Below are 22,070 nucleotides of genomic sequence, written 5' to 3' on the forward strand. Positions count from 1 at the left end.
AGTTAAAATCACAGGGGAAAGCCCACAGAGCACTGAAAGGCACAAAGAGGAGGTGAAGATACAGCATCTGAGAGAAGGCAGGAGTGGGAACATATGCACATATCATTGTGTGTATGTGGGGTGGTGATTAGGGCACACAGTGATGTAGCTTTTTTGGTTGAAAGTGACTACAGATGAGGTTATCTGTGAGCTATGGAATGAGCGCCACTGCTCAAGATCATCAAGCTGTTTTGTAGATGCAGCATTTGTGTTCTCCTATGCAGAGGGCTGTTTCAGCCAAAGATAACTACTAATCCCTAGATGGCAGCAGCCTATTTCTAGAAACCAAGAATGCCTTTCCTTATTGATTTACAAACTGCAAATCATCCGCAAAAGAATACTTCACAAACTTTGCTTATTGCTAAAGTGAGGTTTACAACTGTTACTGTGCAGCAAAATAAGTCTGCTAAGGGAAGCTTTTAGAGTGCTTTCAACTCCATATTGAAACTTCCAGTAGGCTGGTTGGCTGTTCTCAGTGGAAACTTGCAGGTAGTACAGGGAAGAAGGGTAGTTGTAGTTAGCGATGGTAGATGCTGGAGTTTTTATGTTGTTTTAAAGGTTGAAGGTTAAAGGTTACTACCTCTGCCTGTGCCTTTACTAAAACTATCAACACATTTTCCCCATCACTTTAAAGCTATGGCAGGTAAAGCTGTTTGACCCATTTGTGTGTGTGTGCACGGCTGCTGTTAAAAACACAGGAGCTGGCATTGAAAAGGTGGTAACTCTATTTCCCACTTCTCTGTGCCTCATAGCTAGGCCATAAGCACTTCTAAGCCAAACTCAACCTTCCTGAGTCCAGTGAAGTTTTTTTCCCCTTGGAAATGCACATTTGCAGATCTATTTAAAAAGCCAAGCTGTCCTTAGTGAAATATAATTTGGGACACTTTCTGCATGCTGGAAAGGATTTCACTAGTTGAATTTCTCAAGGGGCCCTGTCAGAAAAAAAAATCAGAAATGGGATGTAGCAGCCATGCTGAAACAGACATACTTTATCACACTGAGATAATGAAGGTTACAATCTTCAGAGGGATTTGCAGTATGGGACAAATTAATTAATGGTGAAAATAAAGGGAACCCAGCTACTAAGCATTGATTGTAGAAGGAGTTTAAGCATGAATACAATTTGAGTCCATGAATATGATTAGATAATAATTGTGTAAGTGAAGCAAGTAACACACTTTGTACAATGGAAAGAATTTATATAGGCTAATCCACAAGTTACAAAGTTCACAGGTTCCGCAAGTGGATTTTGACAGAAGTGTTTTTGAGGTTCCCTGCTGGAAATTTAATTCCCAGATGCGAGGGGGCAGATTTGGATCGGTGGCTTAAGCCTCCCTCACCCTGTGCCATTTTCCTGATCTTTAATAGCACTGGGGAGTTACTATTTGCCAGTTGGGGAAGTGCATGTGAACTGATGACTAACCTTGAGTTTCTCCAACTAGCAGCTTTCTGCAGCTGTTTCAGATTAGGAAAAAGATTTCAGGGAAGGCTTTAGTGCCTTCTTTCTGTGCACTGTGGTCCCAATCTGAATTGGGCCCCCATGTACCTGAGCACTCAGCTCCCAAAGTCCTCACAGTATCCAGGCACCCACAACCCAAAAAATTCTTATATTTCCTGATGCAATGAGAAAAAAGGCTGCTGTGACTGTTTCTTTCTCATGCTCCTGTATGTTGTGCTGCATACCAGGGTTATATTCAGACCTTGTACTAAACTATGGTTTGTTTAAATCATAGGTTGTGAGGGGCAGCCCCACTCACACAGGAGGTGGCGGGCCCCTCTGTGGTGCTGCCCTACTGCTCCCGAAGAGGCTCTCGCAAAGCCTCGCTGTGGCTGAGAAGCCTCCATGGGCTGCAATGGATTTATGCCAGTCAAAAGCCTGGATTAAGTCCAGACTGCGGCCCGCTGGTATAACACTGGTAAAAGCTGGGGCTATGCCGCTGGGGGTGCTGGGATGCTGGTGCTATGTTCGGCTCTGTGTTCCATTGCCAGGGGGGCGGTGGTGGCTGCATGCTGGCAGCATCACCCCTCCACAGAGGTAAATGCCCTGGGAGGGCAAAGCTGTTGGAAAGGCTGGTGCACCCCTCCCAGATGTGGATTCGCTCCCACCTTTTGGATGGGGCTCAAAGTCCACGAAACATAGTCTGTATTCAGATGCCACAACAAACTGAGCTCAGGTACAAAATCATCCCGCTACAGTGCTTGCAAGCTTCCCTCATTCCTTGTACCTCCTTCTGCATACAGATCTTGACTGGTTTGACCAAGCACCATTTCACCATGATGCCTGAATGCAGGGGATTTGGAAAACTGCCACAAACTGGGTTTCTAAAATTCAGTTCAATCCCAGTTTGTGATCCCAGTTTGAGGGGAAGGAGCAAATGCTCATTTGCAGAGATACCTTCCTTTAGACAACATGGCAAAATATAGCTTGATGGAACCAAAAATTTGCATTCAGATGTTGAAGCTTCACCAGTCCAGGAAGCTTTGAATCAAACTTTGCATATGAAGAAAGGAGAGAACTGGGAAGGTTGAGAGGTACACTGGAATAGACACTAGGTTACTTGTGCCTGATCTTAATTTAATTGTAGTTTGTTGAAATAGCTGGATGGAGACACCTGTATCAAGCCTTGGCTATGCATAAACTCCAGTTTGCTTCTTGCTTCCTCTCTTCCAACAGGAATGGCTAGTATTAGTCCAAGATCTGGAAGATACAGATTCAAATACTTATTCTGTCATGCAGTGGTATACCAGGCCTAAATGGCGCCTGAGGACATGACTGGCTCCTCAGGCCCCCTGTGCCCCACTTAGGGGAGCCAGCAGGGAAGACAGGAGAAGTGGGGGGGGGGGGCTCAGATGGGCACCATGGCGGCAGGTCGGCTCCTGGGCCAGCCTACTGTTGAGGAGCTTCCTGGGCCACCTGCCACAAACCCCTCTCTCCCTGAGGGAGGCTCCTGCTCTTCCCCAAAGGGGAGGGCAGGAGTCAGCCTGCAAGGAGGTTGGGGGTGGGGCTTGGCAGCTGGTGGCTCGGGCAGGTGCCACAGTGGTAGGCTGGCTCCTGCCCTCCGTGGCTTCCCAGGGGGGAGCCGCCAGGCACCAGCTGGGTCACTGCACCGCAGGAGAGGCTGGGTGCAGGGACCCAGCTGGTGCCCCCCCCATGTGATGAAACGGCATGCGCCCAGCGATATGGGATACCCTGTGTCCCCATTAGCGATACGCCACTGGTGTTGTGAAGTTTGCTGGATGACCTTAGGTCAGTCACACACACTCAGCCTGGAGCCTACTTTACAGTATTGGTTGTGGGGGACAATGCGGGGAGATCAGTGTCTTCAATATTAATGAATCTGCCCTCTCTGCGGCTGAATAGCGGGAGGAGAGAGGAGTAGCACTGTGTAATAAACTATGGTTTGTGTATTCAGACAAGCCAGCAAACCAGTGCTAATACAAACTGTGATTAACTAATGTCAGCCATAAATCCTTGTTTGAAATCTCAATTTGGGTTCAACCAGCAAGCTCTCATTTGTGGGACTGTCTTTTTTCACACATTTCAACTAAATGGGGTTCGATTTAACCACAGTTTATAAACCAAAGTTTTATTGTGCTGTTGTCTGAATGCAGCCAAAGCGGCATCTCCTTGTACAGAAAAGAATGTAATGCTACAGGTACATTCTTTGAACTGGCAAGAGTTTTATGAAGCAATAAAACTTAGATAAAGGTCCACCATCACTGAACTTTGGAGTGATTTTGTGACTATGTTTACAGAGTGTGTGCAGCTGATAGTTCAAAATTACCTTATGCAGACCAAACTGAACCACTCAAGAGACACTACTTTAATTCTCTACTTATTTTATTTTTTTTATTCCTTAGTCCCTTTCTCCTGACTTAAGTCATAAATCCTTCCTTTTCCAATTAGTGCTGCCTCTGTTTTTTTTTTTCCTGGCAGGGCAATCGCATCACAAGGCAGAAACTTGACAAGGCAAGCCATTTTTTTTTCATCACAGCCTCTTTAGGCTTGGAGAAGGAATTGGGGGTGGGGATCCTCAGCTTTGAATTTCTGCATGTCATGCTGCTCTTAAAGGCACAGGAATAACCCCTCCCCCCCACAAAAAAGGTCAGCAGCTCCATTCAAATATTTCCTTTTATCTTTTTATTCTCATTCCTCCCACTAAAATGAGTGAAACTTACCTGGTAGTGTTATGACTGAGAGTGGGCTGAGGCCCAATTCCTATTCTGCAACTAATTAAACAGTGTCAATGTATTGTAATGGTTAGTATGTCAGAACTGGAGCTTTGGAGGCCCAAGTTCAAATTCCTGTTCAGCCCAGAGACTCATTTGTTGTCCATGGGCCGATCATTCTAACCTCCCTCATAAAGCAGCTGTGAGGATAAAATGGAGGAGGACAGAACTATGTATTTCACCCTGAACTTCTTGCATGAAAGGCGTGATAAAATGTAATAGGTAATTTTCCTCAGAAATCTTTCAGGGCTGTGTTGGAGGTATGTGCCATAATGAAATGACCTCCATGGTTTACCTCAAAGAAGCAGCTGGTAAAAGAATTGAAAAGCTCATTAAACCCTTTCTGCCAACCTGAACACCCACATAGTCTCTTTCAGATTTAAAACTTCCCTCATTACTGTGCTTCTAATTATTTTGCTAATTTAAGACACCAGGGTTTTTGTTTTTTTTTATAATGCAGTGAGCATGAAATATATATGGCATTTCAGCAGCTTGAGTATGAAATCAGTTATTTCCTACGAAGATTCAGAAGAAGGAATGGGGAAAAACTCTTAATCATAAACATGCCCGATGAACCAGGTTAATATAAATGGAATAGGCAGATCAGACACAGGTTATAAATAAGTCAACAAACACAAATAGGCATCCTGTCGTTTCAGAATCATTTGCAGGAGTGGCTCAGTTGCTTAAAAAATGTCTTCCTTCTGTTTCTTCATTTATGAGTCTTTCCAATACATATGGAAACACCCAGGATGTGCTCTTTGTTGTGTGAATGCAGGCCATTTCAGAGATGAACACTTGTGCTTTCAAGCCACCCCTCTTTTTCAGGATTTGGCTCATAAATCCGTAGTTTTTCCTTGAATCCAGCCTTTTCCTAAGTCTTCCTGATAATCCTGACAAACTTTTCTCAATTGCAAAGGCTGCCGTTGATTGCCAATAGGTATGAATGCTCTCTCTAGACATTCATACGACTGACTATTGTTCCAGTGTCAGCAATTGGGGCTTTTAGTAGTCATTTTGCTTCCTTTACCAAGTCACTCATGTTTTATTTCTGGATGATGCTGTTTTGTGCATTTTTGACATTCTCACATGGAACACTGTGGAAATTGGGAATCTGAGGCTCTGTGTTGCTGAACACTGTCTGCTCACTCCAAACATATTGGATTGCTGGAGTTCATAGCAGTCCAGATGGGTCATGAACTGAAATACAGACACACCAGCAATTCCAGAAGTATACAAAGACCACAGACCCCCGCTGGACCAGACTAAGGGTCAATCTAGTTCAGTGTCTTGTTTCCAAGGAGCGGTCAACCAGATGCCTCCAGGAAGCATGTAGTCTTGCTATTGTCTAAGAATGCACCAAGAAAGGCAAAGAAGCATACTGTACTTGTTGAAATAGATACCTCTCACAATTATGGGGGAAATGGTGTCTCTAAAGAATACAGCGCATCAAAATTTAATGCCGCCTGAATCGCAAACACAGAGCCTTTGAGTCAAGTGACCCCAGTTTCTAGCTCAAGTTTGTCCTTCAGATGCAAGTCACTGGAGGTTTCTGGAACCTTGTTCAGAATTTTCCAGTTTCAAAAGGGAGGTGATGTCAATCTTCACTCACATAAAGAATGAGCTGCAGGTGAAAATGTACATTTTGGTACTGGCAGGTACAGGTACTGACTGCGTAACTTCTGGCCAGAGTCCCTTAGATAAGAGGAGCTTTTTAACAGTTCTGAAAGCAACAGTTCTGAATTTCCCACTTTTCATACTGCAGGGCTGTCCCACCCCCCTGAATTCTCATGGCTGGGGTTAAGTTTTTAAAAGACCATGTTTCAGTTCTCCACAAAACAGGGCTGCATTCAAGGATGTAGGATTATCAGAGTTCTGTTCACTGTAGAAACCTGGTTCTTCTTTTGCTGCCCATGATAGTTTATTTTTAGTCTGTGGCTGATTTTTTTTCCAAAAAGTATTCCCAACAACTAAATTAAAAACTCAAAAGCCAGAGGATACTTTCCACCTGCATGTTTGGTGAGTGGTCAGGGAAAGTAGACAGTGGAATTGGGTACCATATTGACTGTGTTTCTTTTATGGCTCTTGGGAACTTGGAAGCTGGTAGATATGGAAACAACTGGGATGTTATCTTGACTGTTCCAGTAATGTGCTGCACATGTGCTGAGATGCTGAGATGGTGCCACCTGAAAAATAAAAAACACAAAAAGGAATATTGGAATGAAGGTCTATGCCAGGGGTCTCCAACCTGCGGCTCTCCAGATGTTCATGAACTACAATTCCCATCAGCCCCTGCCAGCATGTCCAATTGGGGATTGATGGGAATTGTAGTTCATGAACGTCTGGGGAGCCGCAGGTTGCAGACCCCTGGTCTATGCCATGGGACTCCCATCAACTAAAGTGTTAGAACTGCTTAAGGTCTTGCAGTGGACTGTTGCCAGTCAATCTTTGGCTTTTTACTTGGAACAAATGAATCCCCCTCTAAAAACAAAACAGCCCCCCCCCCATCATATAATGAGCTTCTTTTGGAACTTCTTACTGGATTTGGGGAGGGGCTGCTGTTTAAGAAACCAGTGTTCAAACAACCTTAGGATCAAGTTTCATGGGGATGTTCTTAACCATTTCACACAAACCATTCCAGGGCCAGATCCAGCAAACTTCCAAGGCAGAGTGGGAATTTGAAATTGGTCTCTCAGATTTTAGTTTGAAGATGTCAACTTTTACCCCCCTTGGGAAAAGTCTGGCCAAGTTACAAAAGTTGTGCAGTAACTCAGGTGAGTTGTGCCTTCCAAGTCGTGTGGCAATATACGGTTCAGTAGTCACTGCCACACCTGGGAGCCACACAAATAGCATGATAGCATGTTGTCATTTTGTTGATATTGGGCCTGGCCTTGATAAATCCTCCTTCCAGGGCCAGAGGAGAAAGGGGCAGGGGTGGAGTGAGAAGCCAAAATAGGCCTGGAACAGGCCTGCCCTTTCCATCCTCTGCCTGACAGACCACAAGGATGGACTGGCAATACTGTTATAATTGCCTAGTAACCCCACAATGGGCTATTATCCTCATGTTTCCCTGCTTCCTTCTCTCTTTCCCATCCATCAACCACCTTCTGCTGTAATTATAAATTCATTTATACTCTGCCTTTCTCACAATGGCTTTCATGGGGTGGCTGCTGTTGTAGCAAGGCCTGGAAAGGATCCAGCCCTCTGTCCCTTCCTTTTACTGACAGAAACCTAGGCTTGAAGGCTGGCAATACTCCTGTTGTTACTTAACAGCAGCCAGTGTGGGCATTAGTCTCTTAAAGATATGGATACTTGTATTACTTGAGGCTTTTTTCCAAATCCCAGAGAGTTTTTTTAAATTCAGATTTTTGTGCAAACCTGGGGCATTTTTCAGGTTTTAAGAAAGATCTGTCTTGTCTGTTCATGGCTCTGGTTTCTGGATTTAAGTATCACAGATGTGGTCATGTTGAAAATGATATATATTAACTGAATTGTGACCGCGTGATGAGAACTTAGCAGTGTAGAAGCAAAGTTCCTGTTTTCCTTTTCTCTGAAGACACCATATTATAATAAGGACGGAAAACAGCCATGCTTTTAAGAATATGATTTCTCAAGGCTGCACAGAAAGGAAATGTTTCTGCACTGCCTGTTTCCTGGAAGACGGCCATGTCTCACTTCCATGGTTAAGGATGGTTATTTATGCAGTGTGTCCAATCAATATGCTATCCCAGAAGAGAGGCAGACGAAACTCGGTGTAATCACTGGTTACTCTGAGGCAGTTTCCTGACATCAGCATTCTGCAAAGAAGCAGAAAGCATTTTGCATCCAGTGATCTACAACGGAGCCAGCTCAGCCTACCAGGGCAGAGAAACATCCCCGCTCCACCTCCTTTTTTGCTCATTATATAATTATCAAATAGCAACTGCATTCATCTTTGAGGCTTCTGGAGGGCATTTTGAGGGTTACAGCAACAGAAAAGAGTACTTTTAACCCTGTAGCTGAAGAACATCTTGCAAATGGCCCTTTTAGCCTCAGGGTTCCAACATGTGAGGCACATCTCTCCTGAAAGATAAAGAGAGTTGCCAGGCTAAATCAAACTTTTCCATGACACTTTGCAATCTGTGTATTTTTCTTTGGGCCAGGAGGGAGACAACCAAAACATACACAACGGCTCTCCTTCTTTCTAAATGAGCTATCAGTGCAATACAAAGACTTCTGGCTGTACAGATTGTACTGGTGGAGTGACTTGCCCTTGATTGCTAAAACGGCACTTGCTGCCTTCATGTTTCTGTTCCCTTAAAACGTAATCCAGGAGAAGGCGTTTAGAAACAGCCGACTTATGGTGACCCAGCAAAGGACTTTCTGTTGGAAGGAACAATGTCAAGTGTGCAGAGAAACTCCCAGCAGGAGGCAGGCAAGTGGAAAGCTAAATAAATCTGGCATGTAAGGTTAGAGACCCTCCCATCCTTATGTGTTATTTCTTGCTGTCCTTACTCTGATAATCTCAGGTCTAATTGCCTCCTTCTCAGAAGTCCCTTCTTCCTCCCAGTCCAGAAGAGGATTGCCACCACAACATTCCTGGTGGAGTGGGGTTTAGTAGAAGAAGAGTTTGGATTTATCTCCTGTAAGGAGACACAAAGGGGCTTACAAACCCCTTTCCCTTCCTCCCCCCACAACAGACACCTTGTGAGGTAGATGGGGTTGAGAGAGTTCATAGAGAACTGTGACAAGCCGAGGGGCACCCAACAGGAATGCATAGGAGTGGGGAAACAAATCTAGTCCACCAGATAAGACTCTACCACTCAGGTGAGAACTGGGAAATCAAACCTGGTTCTCCAGACTAGAGTCTACCTGCTCTTACCCACTACATCACTCTGGGTCTGTGGATTTCTCTAGTTTCTGTGGATTTCTCTAGGTAGGATGTAGGGCATGAAAATAAGCCTGAGTATCTGGCACACTTGAATCCCTGTAAGTGCTAGATTGCAAAGCTTTCACGGTAACCTTTAAAAAACCAAAACACACCTGCATATTGAATACTGTCATTTCACGCAGTTTGGTCCTAAAATGAAGGAAGTACAGCTGGCTACAAGAAACAAACTAGAACGCCACTTCATAATTTCACAAGGTTTTAAGAAACACAGGCCCAAGGGGAAAAAATCAAATGTGTAGAATTCTAGCAAGGGCCATCTGTTCTACTACTGTCCCTTGATACAGACACAGCTGGGCAGTTATTGCAATGGGCGTAATACCTCATTAAATAAAGAACTGGAGTTCAGTTGGGATCCAACAAGGCGCTAAATCTAACTGTATGGCCTTCACCAAAAATGGGAAATGTTGTGTTTGGTTTACCTTTCTCCCTTGCTCCAAAAACCTCTAGTAGTACTGACAGATGCTCTGATCTCCTGGTGTTGTATGTTTCCACCTTGTTCCCCTATCAGCTGCAGTCCCTAACAGAGTGTGCTAGCAAAAATCAGAATGCTTTGGTATCAGAAGTCCCTCTGCATGTTACAGGAAGGCAGAAGGAAAAAATGTGGATGCCATTTTCAGCAGGCACCTCCCCTTAGCATTACATCCAATCTGAGCCTCACTTTTGATCTTGTTCTTTCCAGGTGTTTTGTTTTGTCAGTCGTGTGCCCATGTTGTTAAGTTTTTTTTCTTTTCTGCATCTGTTTTGCTCCCTCTAGTGGTCACTTTAATCTTCCCTAGCTGTTTCCCTGGGTTTTATATAATGAGTACTTTTAAAGTACTTGAAGAAAACCTGGGGGTAAAACTCGCTGAAAAATCGAAACATGTATGGAAAACAACATCAACAAAACCCCAATGCAGTGTGTGCACACAACAGATGAAAATAACATGTGTGGGAAAACCTTCAGTCTGCTTTCACTCTCCATTTGAGTAAAGTTGATGTTATGGCACACATTACTACACAGAGCAAGGTCTACTAGAAAAATCTTGGGAGAGTCCCATTGGGATTAACAGAAAATGGAAACCTCTGTTGCTAAACCCTATGTAGAAAGCCCTCTTAGATTAGTGAATTCTGACCAGACTAAATCTCTGCACAATATTAAGCCCCTCCAAAAACTCACAAGGATGCCAGTATCTTTGAGATCATGCAGAACCATTGTCTAACTGAGTCACTGCCCCTGCCTCAGGCCCAGCCTGAGGGTAACAAGCCAGGCACTGCTACCTGGTTAAGTCTGATAGATCTTGACAGTTCTTAAAGGCAGTTAAATCCAGGTTTTCTCTACAAAACTTCTCACTTCTTTATATATGTATAAAACACAAAAGCTCCAAATCATGCAGAACAAAGAACCAGTTATGCTCTACTCCCTCATACAGGTGGTTTTCGATTCTTGCCTCTGGGCAAATTTAACTGTTAAAGGAAATCAAATCTCCTCTATTGTTGTGTTCACAGTCTTAGCTCAATCCTGTGATGCAGAATTCTTTCTAAGAGGTCTCAGTGCATAAACTGAAGTTGTGTGCTACATGTAACTGAAGATAACACAAATGAAGAGGCTAGATTAAATATACCTAGAATTGTCCTAATTCCGCATATATTCATGCAACCATTTTAGGACACACACACACCCCCGTTGCTTTTATCAGAGTTTAGCCACAGCGCCCCCTTCTGCAAAGTCAAGAAACAACCACTTGGCGTACTTCAGCACCCCATGAATACTTCCTCTCTTTAGATACCTGCTTGAGTTTATTCTAGCACATGTCCATCACTGTTACGAGATCGGGATAAAAATTTCTAAATGGGGTTTAATTGTAGTTGCACAAGCATTACAGTGCAAAGGGGAACCAAAGGCTACTCTATACACTACAGTCACCACATGAAGGCCACTTGAAAATTTTCCCAAGTACTTCAAGTGTTGATTATGAAAAACAGAATGGATCACCAAGCAGTGATCATCAGGCAGTGAAGAATTTCCATGAGAGCACCACCTTGCCATCAATCCACTGAATCAGATAATTGGTCTTTCCAGATCAGTACAGTCTACTCTGAATAGCAGTAGCTCCCTAAAGTTTCATTGGAAGCCTTGCCCAGCTCTGTTACTGAGATTTCCTTTTAAAGTGGGGATGTCAGGGATCTTCTGCATGCCAAATTGTTTGAGTGTTGCCAGAGGCGTATCAGGGGGAACAGTTTGAACAGTTTGAGTGTTGCCAGAGGCGTATCAGGGGAAATGGTGCCTGGAGACAACTCCTTCTCCGGGCACCCCCCTGCCCCCGAGCCCCACCTCCCTGGCCTCCATGCTGGCTGGCTTTTGAAATCAGGAGCTTTTGAAAGCACAGAGGCAGGGGCGGGGCTTGGGAGGGGGGTCATGATCTCGGCCTCCATGCAGGCCTGCTTTTGAAAGTTGGGGGGCTGGGCAGGGGGTGGGGCCACCTCCAAGCCGCACCCCCAGGTTCCGTGATTTCAAAAGCTCCAGCTTTCAAAAGCCAGTCTACAAGGAGGCAGAGGGAGGCAGGGAGGCAGGGAGGCGGGGGGGGGGGCTTGGTGGCATGTGGCTGGGGCACCTGATACAATTGCTTCTGGTCACAACTACCATGTGGTAGTGTGTAGAGGCAGGGTTGGCTTGTTTTGTTCCTCAGGACAAGGCCCCTAAGAGCAGTAACTAGCACCTGTCAGTCTCTCCTTCTTCTTTGCTTGTGTTAAAAGCTGTTCTCTACTAAATGGTAGATAAGCAAGCAGAAAATGTTATTTTCAGAACCTCTGGCTGAGTCATCTTCTCTATTACAATCTTGTTGGGTTTCCAAGCACTTTAGCTTGTTTCTGTACACAAAAAGACAACTGGAAGAATTTAGACTAGAGCTGCAAATTGGTGCATGGGTTTTTGCTGTGCTTCATACGCCAGCACTGTTTCAATTGAATCACTCCTGTCAATCATTCCTAAGATTCAAGAAACTAGTAGTTTCAGAGTGTAGCAGTGCTGGTCTGCAGGCAAAGAATTAGATTTGAGTCCAATAGAACCTCAGACACCAAAAAGATTTTGGGAGTATAAGCTTTTGAGAATCCAAGCCATCCAATGAAGGGAGATTTGATCCTTGAAAGCTTACACCCTGAAAATCTTGTTCGTTAGTAAGATGCTACTGGACTTGAATCTAGCTCTCCTACAACTTAAGAAACCATTTGGGTGTTGCTCATCTAGTCTTACAGGCAGAATAAATTCTTGGTGCAGGATTACTCACTAAGCCAAATGGAGAGCAATCCTAAATCCTAAACAATTAATTGGGTTAATTGACTCCCAGGGAAGGTGCCCTTAGGCCTGGAGCCTCAGAGAGCAATCCTGAATGGAGTTACATCTTTCAAAGCCCATTAATGTCAATAAACTTAGAAGAGTATAACTGCGTTTAGGACAGTGTAGTTAATGACCTAAATCTGTGGACCCCATATGTGGATGGCCTGAGTTAATGCATTCAAATGAACCAGGGAGCCCAAGAGTGCTTCGTCCAGGTTGAAAATGTATGAGTCAAGCAGACCAAAAAAGATAAAAGCCCAGTGAGTAAAGGCTAAAGTGTGTCAGGCTTTTTAGTTCAGAAAGAAGATGACTAATGACAGAAATAAACATCGGTTAATAATATTATGCATGATGAGAAAATGGATTGAATTTTTTTCTCCCTGCTCATAGTATCAGAACATAGGGTTGCCTGGTGAAATTGATGGAGAGTCAATTCAGGACACATGGGTGTGTGTGTGTGTGGGGGGGGGGAATGTTCACACAATGAATTCACGGATATAAAATACAGTGATGCCCACTCATTTAAATAGCTTTAAAAATCGGATGCAGCAGATTAATGAAAGTTCTCCCCAAGGCAATAACAATGACAGCTAAATGAATCCTCAGCCGTTCGCCAGGCAGTATGTATCTGAATAGTAGTTGCCAAGGGACAAGCAGGAAAGATTCTCACCTGCCTGCAGTGTTTTGGGGCTTCTAGGAAGCATCTCACTAGCCACTGTTGAAAGCAGGATGCTTCTGGATTAGACTGGTCTTTAGGCTGACCTTGCAGTGCCCCTCTTATGCCCTCTTATGCAAATTTAAGACAGATGTAGAGCTACTTACAAGATAATGGGAGAGATCAGTAAAACCGTAGATACTCACATCACAGGATGAATTTTCTACACCTCCACCCTTGGGTCTGTAAATCCACGCTTGCCTTCATTAACCAGGGTTGGCCTTTCAGTCCTTGTGTGCCAGACCAAGACCTACCAAAAGAAATTCATACCGTATTAGAATCACATAGTAGAGCCTGAAGGCACCAGCAGATGTACGTGACCACAATCTGTAAAAGCTGTGGGATGTACGACAGGGCTGAGCAAAGGACCTTTGAAAAACTTACTGATCAATCAGTAGCACAAGATCCCTTTGCAGAAGGGCATGTTTATACAGCGACATACTTTTTGATTCTGTTTTTTTTAAAAATCAGCTTCATAGATTCAACAAAGCATCGTGAAAACGATTAAACAATCTTCTCTGCATGAATAGTAAACCGGCTGGCTGCTGTGCAGAGGATGAAAGAAGGAAGAAACAGGTCACTCACAAAGCAAGGGACTTCACATATTTGGAGGGCTCTCCAGGTATAAAAGCAAATGTGACTTTGCAAATTAAATAAAACCACCCTCCCCAATAATAAATCTTGAAGACGACCAAATATCTTCAAGAAAGGATGGAATGTTGAGAGTCAAAGGGGAACAGGAGGAGAATTTCACCGGCTCAGACTCCTAAGAACTTACCGAATTGTGAGCCTGACTTTGGGGGTGGGGATTTCCAAGTCTCCCTCGCTACAGTGATTTATGGGTGCCAATCTTATCTCTTCTTCTGAAAACAAAGTAGCTGCCCCCGTTATGATCAAACCAGTAAAACTGGACCACATATAGACAAGTTAAAGATCTACACTGATATGAGGGACCCCTCTGGGCATGTAGGGAAAAATACTTGTTTGAAAGAAAACCTTTTTTAAAAATCAAAATTTAATTATTTATTCATTCATTTAAAATAAGTATGCTTTAAAAATTAGACAAAACTTAAAACATAAATAAAAGAAAAAGACCACCCAGCCAAAAAACCCTCAACCCTGCTAGGAATGAACTGTGAACTATGAAATGTTGGAAATAGCTGAAGGTCAGTTAAAGAATAAAGGAGGGAGGGAAAATTTGTCCATATAACCTTCAAAGAACATACAAAATCCTTCAAGGTAAGTTTTGGGAAGAGGGGATGGCTTTCCAAACTGTTGCAATCTCTACTTTGTGATTTTCACAAACACAAAGCCTGTGAAACATACCAATACACCCAGTTTTTCACTATATCCTTACTATTTATTCACATCCTTGATAAGAGCTCGACTCCCCCCTTCCTCAGATTCTCCAGGATGTTTCAGGCACTGAGTTGTTTTGGTGTGGGCTTTTTTTTGAAAATGTGTATGGCAAGTTGTTTGAAAACATGCATCATGCAAAAACACCTATCAGAGACCTGTGATTGGTTGCAGCCCCCCTCCCCACTCAAGTGACCCTCATGGGCAAACCCATGTTCACTTCTGCCTCAAAAGTGAAATGCCTCTCAGGGGTTACTGTAGGGAGAGTGGAAGATCACTAATTCCTTTCTCCCCATCTCTAAATTTGACTTAGAAGAAAGGTTTTTGTTCACATTCACCACTTGGATGACTTCCATAGATGAAGAGCTATTTTGTGAAGTATCTACACCTGCCTGCACCTCATATCTAATCTGGTTCCAGTATCTTACTCAGAGAACCACACCTGAAAGATCAGTGATGGGATTCACACCAAGCCTATCCACTCCAGCTCTTTCTTTTTCTTCCCCCTTCTGTGATTTCCCTTATAAATGTCATGTGAAGAAGTTCTGACTCACGAAATCTCACACTAGAGTGAATGTTTTTAGTCTTTAACTTTTGTTTCATTTTGCTTTATAGATGGGGCCAAGAGTTTTCACATGGGTAAATTCAACTTGTGCCCCTTGCGGAACTCTTTGTACCCCTTGGAAACTGGTACCCCTTTTTCTGTTTCCTTTCCCTTGTTGCATGTACACTGGCTTCCTCGAACCATTCAGAGAAATCAGCACTGCTATTTTTACCCCAGCATACCCATTCTCCATCTGAAACACACTTTAGTCTACACAATATAGGCTGTTAAAGTGACATGTATTTTATTTTATTTGTATTTATTTGTTGGACTTCTATCCTGCCCAATACCCAAAGGGCTCTGGGCGGGTTACAACAGGTGACTTGTGGGTGGTCCTCCTTTTTAACCTGGGAGCTGCAGTGGTTGGATTTTGGGATCTCTGTCAGTTCTGACTGTATGACACAAGCTACAAAGAAAAATGGCTACAGTGTAAGTATACAATCAACTAACAAAGTCACTATACCCTGGCTGCTTCCAAGACACAATCAGGATCAAATTCTAAGTGCAAAGTGATTTAATGTGCATAATTCATAACATACAAACAGTATACAATGTTCAATTACAATACAAACCCAAAAGGTACAACTGGAAACCTCAGTATATATATTCTGTCTGGGAGTCTACTGAATAAAAAGTCCCAGAAAATTTAAATCTGGAGTAAGAACCACAAAAACAGGGATACGGGGAGAAAACATTTTGGCCTGTTTCTTCAAAGATGTCAGATTTTAGAGGCTTCTGTCAGCACAATCTACTGTACTCAGTAGCCAATCAGGTGTTGCTCTGGGTTGACACACCAAGATTACAAGCACTTTGGGATGCAAAGATTCCAGATACAGATTGCATCCATGAATATGTCTACCAGTATATAAAATACACAAGACAGACAATGAAGAGTTGTGGTTAGAAAGAGAAAAAAACTACTTTATAGTTTTCCCAATACCTTTGTGCAGTTAGCAGCTTTGGGCTCCAATCCATCCATGGTCACCAGATCCTTCAGTAAACTGGTTTCTTGGTAGCCTCCTTTCACTCCATCTAGCTTGAAACTGGCATGAGATTTCTCCAGGATCAGTTTGATGCTGATGGCAAAGCCAGCCATGTCAATGGCAAAGGGTCGGTTAGGGTCAAATACAGTTTTCCAGCCAACCACTTTCCCTGCCGGGCTCACTTTTGGGGACTCGAACCTAAGGCCACCAACAAAGGCAACTGGCCATACGGATACCTTCTTTGTGTAGCGCATCTGGTTGTCAGAAAGAAAACAAAGAATCTCCAGTCCCATCATCGTACACTCTCGGCTTCCCTTTGGCTTCCTCCACCTGCCCCTCAGTACTGGCTCCCCAAATTCTGGGTTTTAGCATTCTCCAGAACAGCCATCCAGGATCTGGAAGCTGATCCAAATTTCTCACCTGCCTCCTTAGGAAGGTTTCTCTCACTCATTTAGAGCAGCTAATCTCACTCCAATAATCACTCTCGGTTTGTTACACTCCTGCTATCTGTTAAATGCCATCAGTTCTCGTTATCATAAAATGTTCATTTAAAAACCTCCTCTGCCATGTGGATGATTGGTATCTTTACTTGCCTAATGAGCTCTGCACCAACTCAGTTATGAAGACACAAGAACTTAAGAAGACCTCTGCAGAAGCCTGTTTCTAACAGTGGCCAGTCAGATAGTCTGGAAGGCCCCACCATCAGAGGCACACAGGTCACCCTCAACAACTTGTTTTCTAAAGCCTCCGAAGATGGAGACTCCATTTAGCCCTGGTAATTAATAGTCAATGATGGATATGCCCTTCACGAACTGGTTTGATTCCCCTTTAAAGGGGACAAAGCACAAGAAGCAATGACTATGATTCCAAGACACTTACCTCTTCAAAAAGCTCTAGGCTATAAGTGTTATCATCATCGGCAAAGTATACAACGCCATCTGGTGGAGGTGTGTTGCGGAAGTTCTCCCTCAGCCAATGCAGCCCAAGATTCCTCTGCAACGTGCCCCTCGGAGTGTGAGATGGGATCCAGGACAGGCCTACTTTTAAACTCTTTGGAGTCTCAACATTTAGGTGTGTAAAATTGAAGCCCGCCTTCTCCAGCAGATTAGATACTAGGTTGGTCCTTCGAGGAGAGTCCTCCACCACTACCCAGTGCAGGTTCTGCACATGGAGGAAAGTGTTGGCCAGCCGGGTAAGCTCCGCCTTCTGCACTGGTCGGGTGTATGTTGGTGTGATCACAAATATGGCAGGCAATGTGTCTGACCATGGGGGAGGCCTGGCGTATACATAGCTCCGGATTATTCTGGCAGTTGTCACCACAGCTGGCTGTCGAGCGCATAATGAGCCTTCTTCCCTCACAAGAGATGTACTATTGAACAGTGATTTGGCCGTCACATTTTCATCGGTTTCTTCTAAGGCAAAAGGAAGAAAGCGGTTAGAGAATAAAGCACAAACACCACAAAGCAATTTGATGCCCATCTCCGTGTCAGTTTACATCCAGACTTTGTTCCATTCCCTTTTCTGATCTAATCCTCTCCCGCTCTGGCTGTATACCATTTGATCAGCTGTAAATAAACCCTGGAGAAATACTGAGTTAATTAAGACGGCAGGGATGCCAAGGTTGACGGAAGAGATGCTTACAAAACTCCTTTTGTAAAGGAAGATTGCAGTTAAGAATTTGTAAACATCACTCCTAGAAATGCAAACTCCACCACAGAGCTTTGGAAGAACATGTCTGAGTATAACTCGTCAGGTCCCCCTTGGTGAGGACATTCCTCAAGAGCTCTCTTTGAAACCTTGTGTGGAAGAGGGGCATCCTGGGATTCAAGGAGAGAAAGGCACACAAGGAGGGAATTGTTAAAGTGATAGGCAAACTCCAAAGGGGCAACTGGGCTCAGTAGACTGAGCAACTGTGTTGAACAATCAGAAAACAGCTTTCTTTTTTCAAAGCCCACTCCTGAGTTTTGGAAGCCCAGAGGCACTCCGGATGCTAAAACTGGGAGAGAAATCTGAATGAGGTAATCAGATTGGAACCTGCACGGCTTCTGAAGAACTCTCCTATTCCTCTGTACATTTCCGACATCCACAGTCACCCAACCCAAACACACTAACCTGGCACTGGCTGCTGAACATAGGCAAGAAGGCGGTGTCTCTATACCCCCCACACCTTGCCTTTTTTATTCTGGCACCACAGGTGAAAAGGATGCCTGGGCTCTCTGATGTCTCATTTTACAAGCTTCCCAAGATCCTGCCCCAGCAGCATTTAAGGATCTGTGGGGAGAGCTGAGAAACCCCACTCACCCACCTACTACCACTCCTGCAGTGGTCCACAGATGGTAGCACAGCCGCCAGGTTACTGGATCACAGAGGGGAGGAACAAGGGGTGAAGGGGGTGTTGGAAATTCAAGGATCTTAAGAACCAGTCAGATTCTTGATACAGTAATCTAGCAGAGCATGGAAGGTTTTTGTGTGCACAGTAAAGTCTCATCCAATCTGTGTATGCCAGAAACGAAACTAACCTCGAGTCTTTTGTCTATTCAAAGTAATATACCACATTTATTGTAGGAATGCTATTTCCAGATAGGATAGAGTGAATATAGTTTCCTAATCTAGTCTAGTTAGGACAAGGGGGTGGGGGAGACATCCTGCCCTCATGGTGGCAAGATGAGAAAAGTGTGTGTGTGTGTGTGTGTGTGTGTGTGTGAGAGAGAGAGAGAGAGAGAGAGAGAGAGAGAGAGAATGGAGGTGTAAGAAGCAGGAGGTTTTCCTGAGATCAGCAATCTATACATCAAAGGTATAGCATCAGAGCAGTAGAGACAGGACGCCCAGTGCCTCGACTTCTCTGTCTGACTCTCTAGTCAAGTGACCCTCTAAAATCTGAGGTTAAGAGACAGCGCAAAGTCCTTCACTTCCAACAGATGGAACCTCTCTCTGCCTGACATCAGAATCTGAGCAGGAGAAGTCATGGGTTGTAAGGTTTGCTGTGGATTGGAGACAGGCATTATGAGCAGGGAAAGTTTACATTCTATGTAACATTCTATGTATGATTACATTACATCACTAATGTTTTTCAGAGTTCCAAGGACTTCCAAGTTGGCAGGTTTGCAGCCCCCAAAACATTTTTTTAATGACTTCTAATGGTCCCACGGAGGCAGGAAACATTTCTGCGCGTGCATCCCCTGCCTCTTTTCTTCCACAGAGATCTTTTCTTTCACTAAACAATGTGTGCAGAGTGGGGAGAGGGGAGAGGGGAGGCGAGCAGTAGGATCTACCAAGAAACTGGGATCAGGTGATGCTTCCATGGCTTCAAGAGTAGTAAAATCAAAAAGTATTCTCTGGTTGCAACCTGGCAGACCCTTACAGTATCGCCTTATGGATAGTTACCTGGCGGCATTTCCCCACTTACCTTGGTCCAAAGGTTGCTGCGCGCAACTCCCAGCGCACGCCATTTCTGGCCCGCGCCCAGGCTTCCCCACGACCCCGCACTCTGCGCGGGGTCATCAAAAGGCGCCATTTCAAAAGGCGCCAGGAATGACTCGCGCTGAGAGGGCGCGACAGCATCAGCGTCAGGGCGGCTGCCTTGTTGCTGCCCCCGTAGTGGGGAGTGCTGGGGGACCCTGCGCTACTTGAGGAGAGTAGCGCGCGGCTTAAGGTAAGTGGGAAAACGCCCATAGTCTCAGACTGGAGTAATTCTGAATAGGACTTCACTGATGGTAACAGTGAAGTAACAGCACAGTGCAGTAATAAGAAGTATTGTCAGAAATAAGAGCTAATGGGGCTGGCTCCCAGGGAAGCATTTTTATGATTGGTGCCTTCAGGACCTTGGGCCAATAACTCTTTCAACACATGCATCAGAAGGTTGCTGTAAACAGAAAATGGGGTAGGTGGACCATAATATGTCATCTTGAGCTCCTTGGAAGAAAACCAGGGCTAAAGTATACTGAGTACTCCACCGTTAACACCCCGAAATTTGCATTATTGTACTTCAGATTCTCCACAACAGTATTGTTAAGAACAAATTGTGAGGGCTTTTCACAAGGCCGTTCACTTACTTCTCAGGAGGCTGAGGTAGCGGGTGGTTGGGTACTGGTGCCACAAAGTGAGGAGAAGGCCCCATGGCAAAGCAATCAGGAGTGTGGTGAGCAGGTTACGTCTCCTCAGCATGCTGCAGAGAACTTCCAGTGCCCGGGCATCTCCCTGTCTTCGAGAACAAAGCAGGAAGTGGGTTATACAAGTGACACAGGCACACCGAACATCAAGGGAGATTGTGCAGTTCTCTGATGTCTGGTCAATGGCACCTGGCAGCTTTTCCTTTTCTGCGAAGTGACAAGCTCTTAATATATTATGTCTAGATAAAGGTAAAAATGCTGAAATCAATCCCTGTGGTTTCACACTTATTGTGGCTGTTTTGGTTAGGCATGCGAAAGCTACACAGACATGGCAGTTTAGTTTTTGAAAGCTTAGTTATTGGCAGGAAAATACGTTTGTAGCAAAAAAACAGCAGAGAATTAATGGGCCATGACTTGAAACAGACACTTCCACAGAGCTGTTCTTAGTGAACTCTCCGGGGAACTTTCCTCCCTAATGAAATATTCTGGAATTATTTTGGTGGTAACCTGAAATTGTAAACCTACACGTTTCTACTTGCAAATCGGTTTCATTGAACTCAAGCCGCTTGCTTTGGACTAGTTTTGCATCAACTCAGGCTGATGAAATATGCCTCAGACCCTCTGCTCACTGGCATGGGGTACCAACAGCATCTGCCACTTTTAACAGAAGTTCTGAATTCCTTTATGTGTGGTCCAGTAAGGAACTCACAGGGGAGAGGAACCCCGCCATTTCCTTTTTCTTAAGCTGCTTCTTCCTGTCTCCTGTCTTTCTGCCACCTGCTCTTCTGCCACAGCTTACCTACTTCTCTGCCTTTCTTTCCCTTCCATCTTTTCCCTTCCTCACTATTTCACCCACCAATTTGCACCCACGGCTGTCTGCTTCCTCCCCTGATGCCTGCAGAGCTACTGCTGCCTCCTTCATACTCCTGGCCTCTGCCTCCGTTTCCCACTGCTTCACTTGCTCATACTGCCTGTTCTCTTCCACCTTGACAGCCTCTGCTGATTGCTCACCTGCCTCCCTCATGAGAGCTGCCTTTATTACTGCACCAGTTGATCTGTTGCTTGCTTTCCCATGGCCTTACAGGCTCCCTTCTTCCCCATCCATAAGCCTACCTCCCTTCCTGGAGGAGCAGTGGCGTAGGAGGTTAAGAGCTCATGTATCTAATCTGGAGGAACTGGGTTTGATTCCCAGCTCTGCCGCCTGAGCTGTGGAGGCTTATCTGGGGAATTCAGGTTAGCCTGTACACTCCCACACACGCCAGCTGGGTGACCTTGGGCTAGTCACAGCTTCTCGGAGCTCTCTCAGCTGCATCTACCTCACAGGGTGTTTGTTGTGAGGGGGGAAAGGCAAGGAGATTGTAATCCCCTTTGAGTCTCCTGCAGGAGAGAAAGGGGGATATAAATCCAAACTCTTCTTCTTCTTCCACAGTTGCTGTCAGCAACCAGCCAATTCAGCATGTCTTACAGTGGAAAGTGGGACGAGTTCCCCCACTATTTTTCTTTTTATTCCAGCCAACTCCAGACACATTTTTCCTAGCCTTTTCTAGACAATGGCTGTTGTGATTGCTAGACAGCCTGCAAAATGGTAGTCCTGGTCTTGCAACATTATGGAGTGCGTGTTCCAACTGCATTTTTTGCAAGTGCATGTATCATTTCTGAAGTTCATGGAATTTGTAAAAAAAAACCCTGATTTTTTTTTTGTTAAAGCTTCTTGATTTTTCTGCAAGCATGGAGATTCCCTTGGGTCTGATGGAGAATCTGCTTTTCTGTACATGGCCCTATTCTGAGGAT

The 22,070-nt window shown here is 44.5% G+C and overlaps 1 protein-coding gene across 4 annotated transcripts in view; it reads right to left on the minus strand.

The window, feature by feature from the left end:
- Nucleotides 1–1,010: 1,010 nt before the first annotated feature.
- The window catches only part of LOC125431032 (galactosylgalactosylxylosylprotein 3-beta-glucuronosyltransferase 1-like), a 69,067-nt gene continuing 48,007 nt past the window's right edge, over nt 1,011–22,070 (minus strand). For 2 of the 4 annotated variants that reach the window (XM_048493525.1, XM_048493523.1), the window contains exons 3-7: nt 20,223–20,371; nt 17,050–17,582; nt 16,128–16,424; nt 13,374–13,477; nt 1,011–6,455 (exon numbers count right to left, since the gene is read on the minus strand). In XM_048493525.1, coding sequence (XP_048349482.1) covers nt 13,391–13,477; nt 16,128–16,424; nt 17,050–17,582; nt 20,223–20,334 — 1,029 coding nt within the window. In that variant the 5' untranslated portion in view covers nt 20,335–20,371 and the 3' untranslated portion in view covers nt 1,011–6,455; nt 13,374–13,390. The remainder of the gene's footprint in view (nt 6,456–13,373; nt 13,478–16,127; nt 16,425–17,049; nt 17,583–20,222; nt 20,372–22,070) is intronic. The other 2 variants (XM_048493524.1, XM_048493526.1) reach the window with 2 other exon arrangements.

Source organism: Sphaerodactylus townsendi, linkage group LG04 (genome assembly GCF_021028975.2).
Source record: "Sphaerodactylus townsendi isolate TG3544 linkage group LG04, MPM_Stown_v2.3, whole genome shotgun sequence".
Classification (NCBI taxonomy): Eukaryota; Metazoa; Chordata; class Lepidosauria; order Squamata; family Sphaerodactylidae; genus Sphaerodactylus; species Sphaerodactylus townsendi.